The following is a 12,541-nucleotide window of genomic DNA, read 5'->3' as shown; positions in this document are numbered from 1 at the left end:
CATTTCGGCCGCCCGTATCCGGGATCTCATCCTTTCGGTCATGACCCAAAGCTCATGACCATAGGTGAGGGTAGGGACATGGAATGTCACCATAATTCTAAATGTAAATTATAATGAGGTTTATTTATTTTTACATTTTTATAACTTATCTTTAAGGTTTATTCAGGTTAACAAAGCACCAACTATCTGGTCATTACACTCATATCGACTGATTATTCGTGGGTTTTATGCCTCCGATGTTTAACATGTGCCTCGAGTCTTTCACGATCACACGGCGAGGTAACAAGGTAACACTGTTTAGCACACCACTTCATTAATGACATGAATCAACACACAACACCTGCAACAAGAAAACTACATGAGCCAGTGTTAAGGAGAATGACATGATGAAGTACTAGTTAATTTATATAGGTAAACAACATGAAGTTATCTTCCAGACATTGGGTCTTGGTCTGATTTAGGGCTTTTTACATATTACATATGAAGATGAGTAGCTTTGTTAGAATAACGTGATCTGAATCAATTCATTCATTTTCTACCGCTTATCCGAACTACCTCATCTCAGGCATCGAGGCAGGATACACCCTGGACGGAGTGCCAACCCATTGCAGGGCACACACACACTCTCATTCACTCACACACTACGGACAATTTTCCAGAGATGCCAATCAACCTACTGTACCATGCATGTCTTTGGACCAGGGGGAGGAAACCGGAGTACCCGGAGGAAACCCCCGAGGTGAACAAGCAAACATGCAAACATGGCGGAGGCGGGAATCAATCACCCAACCTTAGAGGTGTGAGGCGAACGTGCTAACCACTAAGCCACACTGCCCTCCTGATTAGATTCAATTCAATTCATTTCAATTCACTTTCTCTTGTACAGAGATTTTAACAGTAGATATTGTCCCAAAGCAGCTTTACAGAACACAATAATGTTTGTGTTTCAATTCAATTCAATTCAATTCAAGTTTATTTGTATAGCGCTTTTTACAATAGACATTGTCTCAAAGCAGCTTTACAGAACATAAACATAGAGCAGAAGGTAGACATAATTAATGATAAAGGAAATAACGAATAATAAAAGAAATAAGAATTTACAGAATAAAAATTCCTGGTTATTATTAGATGTATATAGTTCACAATGTGTATGTATTTATTCCCCTATGAGCAAGTCTGAGGTGACTCAGGCAGCAGTGGCAAGGAAAAACTCCCTTAAATTGGTAAAGGAAGAAACCTCGAGAGGAACCAGACTCAAGGAGGAACCCATCCTTATATGGGTGACACTGGGGGTGTGATTGTAATATACAGTCAGATAAATGTTGTATTGGTGTAAGGATCATGGACTTCGGATCTCCTTAGTATCACACAGTCTAACTGGAGATGTCTCAGGATTCTTAGAGTCGGCCTCGGCTCAGTGGACGTCCAAAGGCTTCGTCCCACAGAAGACGTTGTATTTATCCACAATGATCAATCTTGAGGTGACTAAGGTGACTGCGGTGAGGAAAAACTTACAGTAGGAACACCCTTAGATGTTCTTGAAAGAAACCAGAATCAAAACGGAAACCTCATCCTCATTTGGGTGAAACCTGGGGTGTGATTATAAATGATTATAAACACCAGAGAGTGTTATTATGAATAATGTGCCATATACAGTCTGTCAATTGTGTATTGATTAGGAGATTGTTGTCCTTAAAGACCACATGGAGTTAGCATCTTCCCTTTAAATGTCTGAAATCTTCATGAAGCGGTACACAACCGGAGCTTGTACAATCTCTGGATGCCTCGGGATGGGTTGTAAAAGAGAAGCAAGGAGACGTTTTATAGAAAAATAAGACCATTCCTAGCTCAGCTCTTAGGTTTAATATGTCTATGTTTGAATACTACTTACTCCTGATTTCTGTTTAAAGTAGTCTAAAAGCTGACTTTATCGACGAGCGTTCGCACGTCGCAGTGTGAGACGACATCAAGCGTCCTCTCTGCGTTTATCTGCCACTCGATCGGCTGTGGTTTGAAATCGTTACCAGGACTCAGACGCTCATTACTGCGTCATCGATTTTGTGTTTTTCTTCATCAGTTAAGATGTCAATGTTAGTTCGGCACATCGGTTAAAAACGCAGAACCTGCAGGCTGTGTTTACTTCCTGCGTTTTTTTTTTTTATCTCAGTACCTAATGCTCATTTTCTAGCAGCACAGGATACAAATCGGTGTCTTGTAAATTTCTTGTGTTAAGTTACTGTCCAATATTATTTATTGTGCTGAGAAAATTTTAAACCAAACATTATGCTTTAATTGTCCATAATTTATAATACAGCAGACAACACTGCACTACACACACACACACACACACACATGCACACCTACACACACATACACACAAATACCCCACACACACACAGACACACACAGACACACACACAGACACACACAGACACACACACAAACACACACACACATACACACACACACATACACACACATACACACCTACACACACAAATACCCCCCCCCACACACACACATACACACACACACATACACACACATGCACACCTACACACACAAATACCCCCCCCACACACACACACATACACACACATGCACACCTACACACACATACACACAAATACCCCCCCCCCACACACACAGACACACACACTCACACACACGCACACCCACACACGCACACCCACACACGTACTGTACACACAAATACCCACACACACACACACACACAGTACACACAAATACCCACACACACACGCGCACACCCACCCACACATACACATACACACACACATACCCACAGACCCCCCCCCCCCCCCACACACACACACAGTTATTGGAAAATAATCGAAGCCTGGATGATGTAAAGTTACTTATTTTCCGAAATATAAAGATATAAGATATTATTGCACATCACACTTTTGCCTGTTTATAGTTTCATAAAATAAGTTTACTTTTATAAACGTGCGTTAGAATCGAAACAGTACTTTACATTATAAAAATAGATATTAGCTATAACAGATTTATTTATTTGTGGTCTTTATTTCTATTTGTTTTCTTTGAGTGTATGTACAGTACGTGTGCATTGTATTGTCTTGGCAATCAATGTGGACAGCAAAGAAAGAATTTCCTTGTACAGGGAAACTTGTTTTAATCTAATCTTGATCTTATTTATTCGACTTGTTCACCTTGTCCCTGTTGTAACCTTAGAAACGATTGTATACGTCAATATAAACCAGAAGCCATCCTCACCTACTGGTTTATCTACTGTATGTCTAGTAGATATAAGATATAACATGTTCATTGGCCATAGCTAGTCATAGCTGTCTCTGGTCTCTTTGTGTCAATATAAAGCAGATTTTACATAAAGAATACTGTCATGAAAGGATTCCAAGCTTAAAGGAGTGCTCTGAACATAAGAACCAGGTCTTAATAAGTGTAGACCAAGCATGAATACGTCTTTCAGGTTATTCAACCTAGGATTTATTGATGTTTTTTTTTTTTAAGAAGAAAAGTAAGCTCCTATAAGAGCTGTATAGAGGTTGGTGAAGTGACGTGACACTGAGCAAGAGGACCAAGCTGCAGTTGTGTTTGATGTGACCCTGAATTCATCCTCTCATTCTTAGCTCTGATGTTCCTCTGTCATGTTTTTCAGATGTTTGCCTAATCTTTGTGAGCATGGAGGAAGATGTTCTCAGACCTGGGACAGTTTCAGCTGCTCATGTGACGGCACTGGATACACCGGAGCCACCTGTCACACATGTATGTTGATCTGCTGGAGCTCGAGTAGCTGAACCAAACTTTGTCTTGGATAAAAGACTTTTTTTTTTTAGAATCAGGAAGTACAGATGAGCTTTAATGGATTTGTTTAAACTGAGCTTACAAAGTTAGTTTTCTAACTGCTTCTGTTTGTTGTAGATAACGTGGAGCAGGAGGCTTCAGATTCTTTCTAGTTCCTCTATTAGCTTTATTGATGTTTGAGAAGGCATGACCTTCGTAGCCCAGACTGGTGCAAAAGCATGACTTTTTTATTGATGCTGGATCTACATGAAACATCACGTCTGTACTGTACATTACCCCTTAACCAGACACACATAACAGCAAACATTTCACATGTAATCAGAGCGACTTGATGATTTTTCTTTTTATCATCTCCCATATGGAAACGATCCTCACTGGAGGAATCTTTAAATATCACTTATGTACCCCTGCTTCTTCATGAGATTATCTAATGAAGTACTTTTCTGGCAGCTTTAGATTATATTCTTATATAGCTTATATTCAGTACACCAGAATGGGGTGTATGCAGTGACTTTGTAATGATTTTTAATGGCAGTACCGGTTTGAGTATTTTAAAAACACAGAGTGCAATCTCTAGACATTGTACAGAATAGTACAAAGTGTGTGTGTGTGTGTGTGTGTGTGTGTGTGTGTCTGTGTCTGTGCTCTGTGATGATTGGCACTCCCTCAAGGGTGCGCCCTATCTTGTGTCCCGAGTCTTTTGTTATAGAATCTTGGCTCCCTGTGGGTGGATGGATTGATGGGTGGATGGCTGGATGAATATATGAATAGATGGCTGGGTGAATGGATGTATGGATGGCTGGGTGAATGAATGGATGGGCAGATGGATGGATGGATGGTTAAGTGAAAGGAAGGCGTGATGGGTAGATGAAAGATGGATGGATGATTTCCCTGTGTCTAGTCACATTATGTTCTGATTCTTGTCAAAAAGTGTTAAACTGTATTTTCATTAATTTTTAACCATCCGCTGAACTTCTTGCTCTCTCGTAGCTGTCTATGAGCAGTCATGTGAGGCTTATAAGCACATAGGGAAATCTTCAGATGTTTATTGGATCGATCCTGATGGCAGCGGACCTCTAGGGCCCTTCAGAGTCATTTGCAAAATAACAGGTACGTCCCAAATCATCTAAAAGCATACAGCAATTGTCCAGTGTCAAACCATTTAAAACTGTAGATTTACCAAACAACAAATAAATTAGCTAATTTGTCTCACTGTTTTTTTTTAATTTTTTATAAATATATATATTTTTTCTTTTAACGTAAAGATACAGCACAGGCATTCTACAACATTACAAATCAAACAGTTTGCAAGCATTACACTATATTAAATGTAACTAGAAATGGATAAATCACAAAAAGAAAAAAACATGTTTTTTTCTGTAATAAATTAAAATAATTGAATCTGTGGTAAAATTCTTTGGTGAGTTGGAAACAACACACACATTATTTTCCTATAACACAAAGCTTCTAGGTGTTCTAATATTCATAGCACATTACTAAACACTCTATTAAACTGTCTTTTTGATTAAGGCATCAAATAAGATGTTTTGACTGGTAAAATAAGACGTTTTGACTGGAACTCGGGACTTGATCAAAGCCACAGTTGCTACACTTGCTAATTAAAGACTATGTGCTCCTTAGCTACTGTAGAAGAAAAGAAATAAAAAAAAACAAACGTGTTCAATCGTTTTTTTTAATGTGTGAACCTTTAACATGCCAAACAGTTGACTTTACATCAGTTTCCGAGGAAACTTGTCTCTGTAGCACAGCAGGTGTTTATTCCGAAAAAATATGGAACACAAAATAAATCAATCAGTGTGTAGTGTATAAAGCATTTAATTTCATGCCATACTGTGTATGGTAATAAAGTAAGTGTAAATGAGTGTGTCCATGATGCAAACCCTGCTCACACAAGGATAAAAATGCTTACTGAAGATCAAGACATTGAATTTTTAATATCGTTTTAGCTTTTTTAAAAGGTTTCAGCCGTGTTACAGTCCTTTGACGCTTGTATTGCATGTATTTCCAGAGGATAAGGTGTGGACGACGGTATTGAACAACCTGCCTCCTCAGACAGCCGTATCAGGTTCGAGCAGGGACAGGCGCACCGTGCTGCAGCTGAACTACAGCGCCACCGTGGAGCAGATCAGCGCCATCACAGACGTCGCAGAGCACTGCGAGCAACACGTCACCTACACCTGCCGCTCATCACGCCTACTCAACACTCCAGGTATGAGTAAGAGTTATAGTTCTGACAAATACTAGTCCAAAGTCTGAAGTATTAAAAAAAAAAAACAACAGTGTTTCTGTTTGGCTAGTCTATACTGGCTGACTGGTTAATAATAACCTCAGTCTTCTATTCTGTCCTTGAATTGAAAAATTGCTCAGTTCCTACAGTTCTGTTTCCTTTCCTCTCCACCGTAGTTTGGAAAGTTCAGCTAGAATTCAAATTATAATGGAGTAATTGATCTAGATACCACGATTTGCCTGATCCCAGATAAACTGTTGCATGATTAACTTTTTAGTTTCCATAGTGAAGTCATATGGATAATATTTAATCATATTTTATTCCGAGATAAAAAATAATCAATTACTTGCATTAGTATATCTTTGAATAGACATTAGAGGTTAATTCATTCATTTTTGTATGGATCTGTGGTGATAAAGGAGGTGTCTACTTCCCTATTGTCAGATAACGTGTGGATAAAAGAAATACAAAACAGATTTTATTAACAAAGACACATAAAATAAATACACAATAACAGAAACTCTAAATATGTGGAGGAAACAAATACACATAATAATTATCCCAATAACAAACAGGTGAGTAAGACAAGACACGTGACAGAGAATGTCCTGACACTTATACAGTACTTACACTCAACCAATGGGGTCCTTGCTCAGGTGCCCATCAGTGGCAGCTTGGTGGAGCAGGGATTTAAACTCACAATCTTTTGATTACTAGTCTGACAACTTAAACACACCATTAGACATGGAGTGATTTTATGTCAAAAACAAGTACGAGTATAGAGACAGATTTACGGTTGCAAGTAGTTTGAGCTTTTTCCTTAGCTCTTCTTAGCCATGTCTGAACCACCTCGGATCCTCTAACCAAAATGTAGCACCCCACTGAGTAATGAGTAATCTAAAGCAATGGAGTTTTAATCTCTATCCATCTAACCTTTGGACTCATGAAATAATTAGAAGATGAAAAATGTTACGAACCGCTCATAGAGGATTGAGGTCTGTATAGGGTTGCTGAGGTGGAATGAAGAGATCGACAATCCAGGAGAGCCAATTTGGGGATATGAAAAGGATACCCTGTGGTAAGCTCCTACTGTACAGTATGTCTGTAGAATGTACACTCCACTGGACAAGAAGCTCAGGGAAAATCCTTGACTTGCTTGAGGGATTGTATCGCACAATGTTTAGGGGTCACCAAGGAGGATCTGGGATAGAAGTTCCAGGAAGGACATGAATGAACGAATGAATGATTAAGTCATTCTGATTTTTCTCATGTTAACGTTACTGCACTGCAATGTAGGTGGGTGATAAGAGAAAAGCAAGAATGAACAGTGTCGGTGTCTTTGTCGTCATAGCAATTGGCGCACAGTGGAGCAGTATGGCCTCCAACAGAAATGACAGCTGTATTAAAATGCAGATCGTCTTTTATGGGTTCAGAAATAATTACCAGCACTCAAAATGGCCCATGGCCTCCCGGGCAGATAACCGCACGGTTATTATTTTATCCAACATGATTTGCATTACCTACCCCTTAACCACCCAGAGAAAATCACTCACCTGTAAATGCACAATGCAAAGGTTAATCTTCAATTTGCATCAGTTAAAAAAAAGAAAGCTTCTAATATTTTATAAACGTGACAACAAGAAGTCACTGTGCAGATAAAGCTACTGTTAGCTTTGGGAGTTGTTACTGTGGCAGAATTAATGGTAGGAAAAAACAGCATCTAGGTAGCTCACAGGTTATTGACATTAACACAAAATTATCTTACTCTTAGTGTCATGACTTTGGCCACGTGCATCTGTTTACGTTCTTTGTCACGTGTCTGCCCCGCCTTCGTCTGCTCCTCCCTGTCTACACACCTGTTTCCTATTGTGATCACCGTGTCTATTTATCTGTGCCGCGTTGCCTTGTGCATCGCGGAATCTACTGTTGTCTTTGTTCTGTCTCTAGTCCGTGTGTTGTTTCATGTCCTTTTGTTATTAAACCCTGTTGATTTGGCTATCCTGCGTTTGGGTCCGCTTCCTTACCCCGTGTCATGACAATTAGATTACTAGACTATTTGTTCCATCTATATTTAAAGCTCAACAGTTGCCGCTTGCTAGAATTCCAGAAGTCAGAGGAGAAACTTATGAGAGTTTTGCCCTCATATACTTGCATTTGAGACCAATATAGAACCATGTGCAATTATCACAGCAGAAAGCATCTAATTACCCTACCCAGATATTACTCCCTATATCATATTATCTAGGTGAAATATTGCTCGCTATTTCATACGATCCAGGTGTAACCTAGCGAATATTAAATCTGTGCTGTTTGTTTTAGAGAGCTGATCTCTCTCTGTGTGTTCTGGAGACTCCGTAGGAGAATCTGTTCAGTAAATATGATTTTCTCTTGTGCTGCCTTGTGCTTGTAACTTTAGTTAAATCAGAAGAAAAAGATTCCCAGAAGTGCAACACATTTATCCTTGACCTTTTAATGTGAATTTTGTCCTTGTATATTTTTTTTTGTGTGTGTATGAGTCCAAAAATATGTACTGTAGAGGTTATGTGCAAGGATGTGTGTGTCCCAGTTTATTGGTCTTGCTAAGAAACTAGTTCAATCAGAACTATATGATTTGAAACAATAATTGAGTGACCGATTAAGTTCTTTAACAAAAGAACTTGCTCCAGATTTTGTCTCTGACACAAAGCTAATGACCAAAAAAGAGACAAACATATTTTGAGTGTATTACATATTTGACACTGTTTATGTGCTTGGTTTCCCTACTGCCACATTCAGGACTTTTTTGGGCTCCCCTGAAAAAAAACAATGGTGTAGAACAAAGAATTCAGACCTAATCTATCACCTTGTGGGCAGAGTTGAGACTGTAGTCCAGGAGGTGGACACAAATTAGTGTGTTTCCTGTTGTACAGTGTTGGTTAGGGTTAGGTGTCAGGTTTTTGCTTAGACTTGCTGATCAATCTCCTCCTCTTGGACTTCTGGTTCTGCAGCAAGCAATGTCCTTTGCTAAGGTGTGCATCGTTGCTGGGCCTTAAGTCGACAGCATACTAATGAAATGATATCTGCAAGGGTTATGCAAATGGAGATGCTTTCGTTTTTGGCTGACATGTGAATATAGTATTCGTAGGTTTCATTGCATAGCGTTGTATCCTTAAGCTGCCCCTTGCTTTCTAAACCTAACCCTAAGTACAGTATGACCTTCACTTTTCATCTCTTGTCTGTTACCCTTAAACATTTGATTCTGGTTATTGTTGTTATTAATCTAAACTTGTTCCTTTCATGTAAATATATTTTCCTGGTGTTACACTGCCACATCAAGAGCTAAGGTTGAAGCCGGGACATTGATCAAAGCATGAATACTTGGGTTTGTGGATGAGAACCAACTATCATTATTTCCTGATAATACTTTGATGACTTGGTCATGTCTGGCTGGCTCTCTTCATCAAGGCTATTCTGAGATTTGTTCTGTCACTCAGCATCTCAAAGTTGGGATACTGTAACTTAGTCCTGGCATGTCTTCCGGTGAATGCCATCATACTCCTACAACTGAACCAGAATGTGGCGCATTCCTTGTTTTCCACCTCCCCATCATCTCAATTACACCATTGCTCTGTTTCTTCCACTGGCTTCCTGTAGCCCCCACCCTGCTCTTTACCATGTCTTCTTCAAGCTACAAAATGCTGCACTTGACCCATGATCCTGGAAGACCTGCATCAAGATTTTTCACTGTACTGACCTGCAGGGGGTTGAATGAACTTCTCCTTGATGTCCAAACAGCTGAGTCACTTAGTGAGTCAATTTGTACATTGTATTCATTTACATAAAAGTCAGACTGAGCTTTGCTCCTTGCAATTCTGGGTAATTACAGCTCTCTAATTTTCTGTTCATAATGTACTTTTACATTCTCCAATTTTAAGTGCATTCATCACTGCATTTTTAAACACTTCTTGTAGTGTAAGTGTTACATTTGAATAGATGGAAAACTCAAGCATTAATAACCTCCTACAAGCATCTGATGAGTAACAAAATGGACAGGTTGTGAGGCAAAATTAGCTGTTACTTATTGATGGCTTGTGTTTTATATGTTGTTTCTTGTCCATCCATTCATCCATCCACCAAAGTTCATTCACTGTAGTCAATTACAGGGCATCATACACACACATTCAACCCTAACCCACACACTCATTTACACCCAGCGGCAATATAGAGTCAACAGTTTACCTAATGAGATGATTTGGGAAGATATGAGGGAACTGGTGAACCCAGAGGAAACCCACACAGACACAAAATCCCACACAGTCCATCACCCTGATGCTGGGATATGTCACCACTACCATTGCACCACCTTGCTATATCAAAATTCCTTCTGTTTATAAATACAAAATTGCATCCTAGTTGTGGTTCTGATGTCAAAATCCCATAATTGGCTAAAAGAAAGTTTTGACACCTGAACTTTGTGCAGGTTAAAATCATGCTTGACAGTGGGGAGGTTTTGTCCATTCCTGACGCCGAGACAACTTCTACAACGCATGTGGGGTTAATTGTACTGGCTGATTGTAGCTTGCCTCAGGGGCTTCAGTTGGGCATTCAGAAGCCTGTTCATTATCAGCAACAAAAGTCTTTATTATCAACACAGTGTGTGTTTGGAGCTTTGAACTAAGAATAATTCCCAAACAAGGCCATATTTTTCCCTCTGTTGGTCTTGTTAGAGTAACTCTATCTTGCAGTACTTGTATTACTGCACCATTTGTAGTTAGTCTGACTTATTTGTAACTTGAGTGTGTAGCATAATAAGGGAAGAATAACTACCACTTGCTTTGTCATCGGTTGCATTAGAAACTCAGTCCTGCAAAACCTGCACTTGTTTCCTTTTAGCTGCCTGTTATTTTGGATTTCCAGTTTTGTTTGAGTTAGTGTTCCCCTTTTCATCGAATATTGAATAAAAACATTGTGAAACATCCTGGTTGATGTAACCAGACTTTTTTTTTTCTTTTTTCTTATTTAATTGAACTGGAACCAGACTATTATCTGTCCTTTCTAAGCTCTGAAGCCGTGAAGCCATATCCTTGTGGTTGCTCCGCTGTTGCACACTTCTTGCAATCTAAACTCCTTCCATTGCTCAAGCCTTTCATCACACCATGTTTATTACACATTGTATTGGGTTGTGTTTCTGCCAGAATTTTTTTCTCTTGTTGCCACCAGATACATTTTCCTATTGTCGTAGATATTGGTCTGTGGTGGCTGAAATGCTACTACAGTATACTCCTGTTGTCTTAGTATCAACATAGTCACTTATTTCATTACCATTTTGCACACAAAGGAGATAAAATTCAGCAGGACGATAGAATGATTTTTGCTGAAAGTACGATATGACAATGTACAGTGTGTTTTTGGCACTAAAAAAAATGCCTCGCACAGCACCAGCACTTTGCTGGCATTACAACTTTATTTTTTCAGAGCTTTGTCAGGTCTTTGTGGTCTGTGAATACACACAAAACTACTTAGCATTGTTTTTTTTGGTGATTTGGGAAAAGTTGTCAGATGTCACTGGGACTGGAATCTAAAGGAAAAGCCAAAAAAAAAGTGGATATTTTGTCCAAGATCAGACATTTATTTTTTTCCAGATTTTTCTTCTCTCCATATACAGTCTAGATGTCTAGCAATCTATTCCAGGGGTCGGCAAACTTAAACACTCGAGAGATATTTGGAGAAAAAAAAGAGATATTTGGACCCGTATCCCACAGAAAAAAAACACAGGGACCCACAAAACCCATTTGACATCTAAAATGAAGAGAACACTGCATATATCGTTTTTTTACCTTTATGGAAAGTATAGAAAACAATGTAGTGTGTTCATTTATGAAATCAATGAATTGCTACCGAGTAACCAAAAATATTTTGAACAGTTTGAACTAACCTTAACAAAAAAGACACTGGGTTGAAGGTTACTTTCAAATAAAATGTTCAGTGTCTAATTGAGTCCTCTTCGAATTCATGACATCAAAATTTTAACTTGCCGGCTGCAGCAAACCAAAAATGCGTCTGCTTCTGTGTCGGATTTTGGAAGTCGGCAGTTACGACGCATATTTTGAGTGAAAAAAATTTAAACATGGTTTATTTTAATGTTACAAGAGCATCATAATCTTAGTATTGATTTAAAAAAAAAAAACTAACTAACTAAAATAAAATAAATTTAAATTAAATATTTATTTTCCAAATCTTCAGGGAGCCGCAGCAGAGGGATGAAAGAGCCACTTGCGGCTACGGAGCCGCGGGTTGCCGACCCTGGTCTATACGTCTAACCTTCACCAGAATTACAATCAAATCTTCTGCCCAGTTTAACAAATTAAAAAGTAAAAACTGCCAGTCTGCCAGCGGATGTCTTATGCGTTCACATCCTGTCGGAAAGGTTGTATTTACGAGCTAAACAGATATCGGCACCACAAAGTCGTAATTATGAGTGGGGAAGTGGATTTTCTTTGAACAACG

The 12,541-nt window shown here is 39.0% G+C and overlaps 1 protein-coding gene across 1 annotated transcript in view; it reads left to right on the top strand.

Moving 5' to 3' along the window:
* Positions 1-12,541, top strand: part of LOC113662392 (contactin-associated protein-like 2) — a 115,436-nt gene that overhangs the window by 77,375 nt on the left and 25,520 nt on the right. The window contains exons 11-13 of the mRNA XM_047808920.1: positions 3,662-3,768; positions 4,798-4,917; positions 5,837-6,037. Of these exons, the coding sequence (XP_047664876.1) occupies positions 3,662-3,768; positions 4,798-4,917; positions 5,837-6,037 (428 nt within the window). The remainder of the gene's footprint in view (positions 1-3,661; positions 3,769-4,797; positions 4,918-5,836; positions 6,038-12,541) is intronic.

Source organism: Tachysurus fulvidraco, chromosome 25 (genome assembly GCF_022655615.1).
Source record: "Tachysurus fulvidraco isolate hzauxx_2018 chromosome 25, HZAU_PFXX_2.0, whole genome shotgun sequence".
NCBI classification, from domain to species: Eukaryota; Metazoa; Chordata; class Actinopteri; order Siluriformes; family Bagridae; genus Tachysurus; species Tachysurus fulvidraco.
Note: the sequence above shows the minus strand (reverse complement) of the source record. Positions and strands in the feature narration are given on the sequence as shown.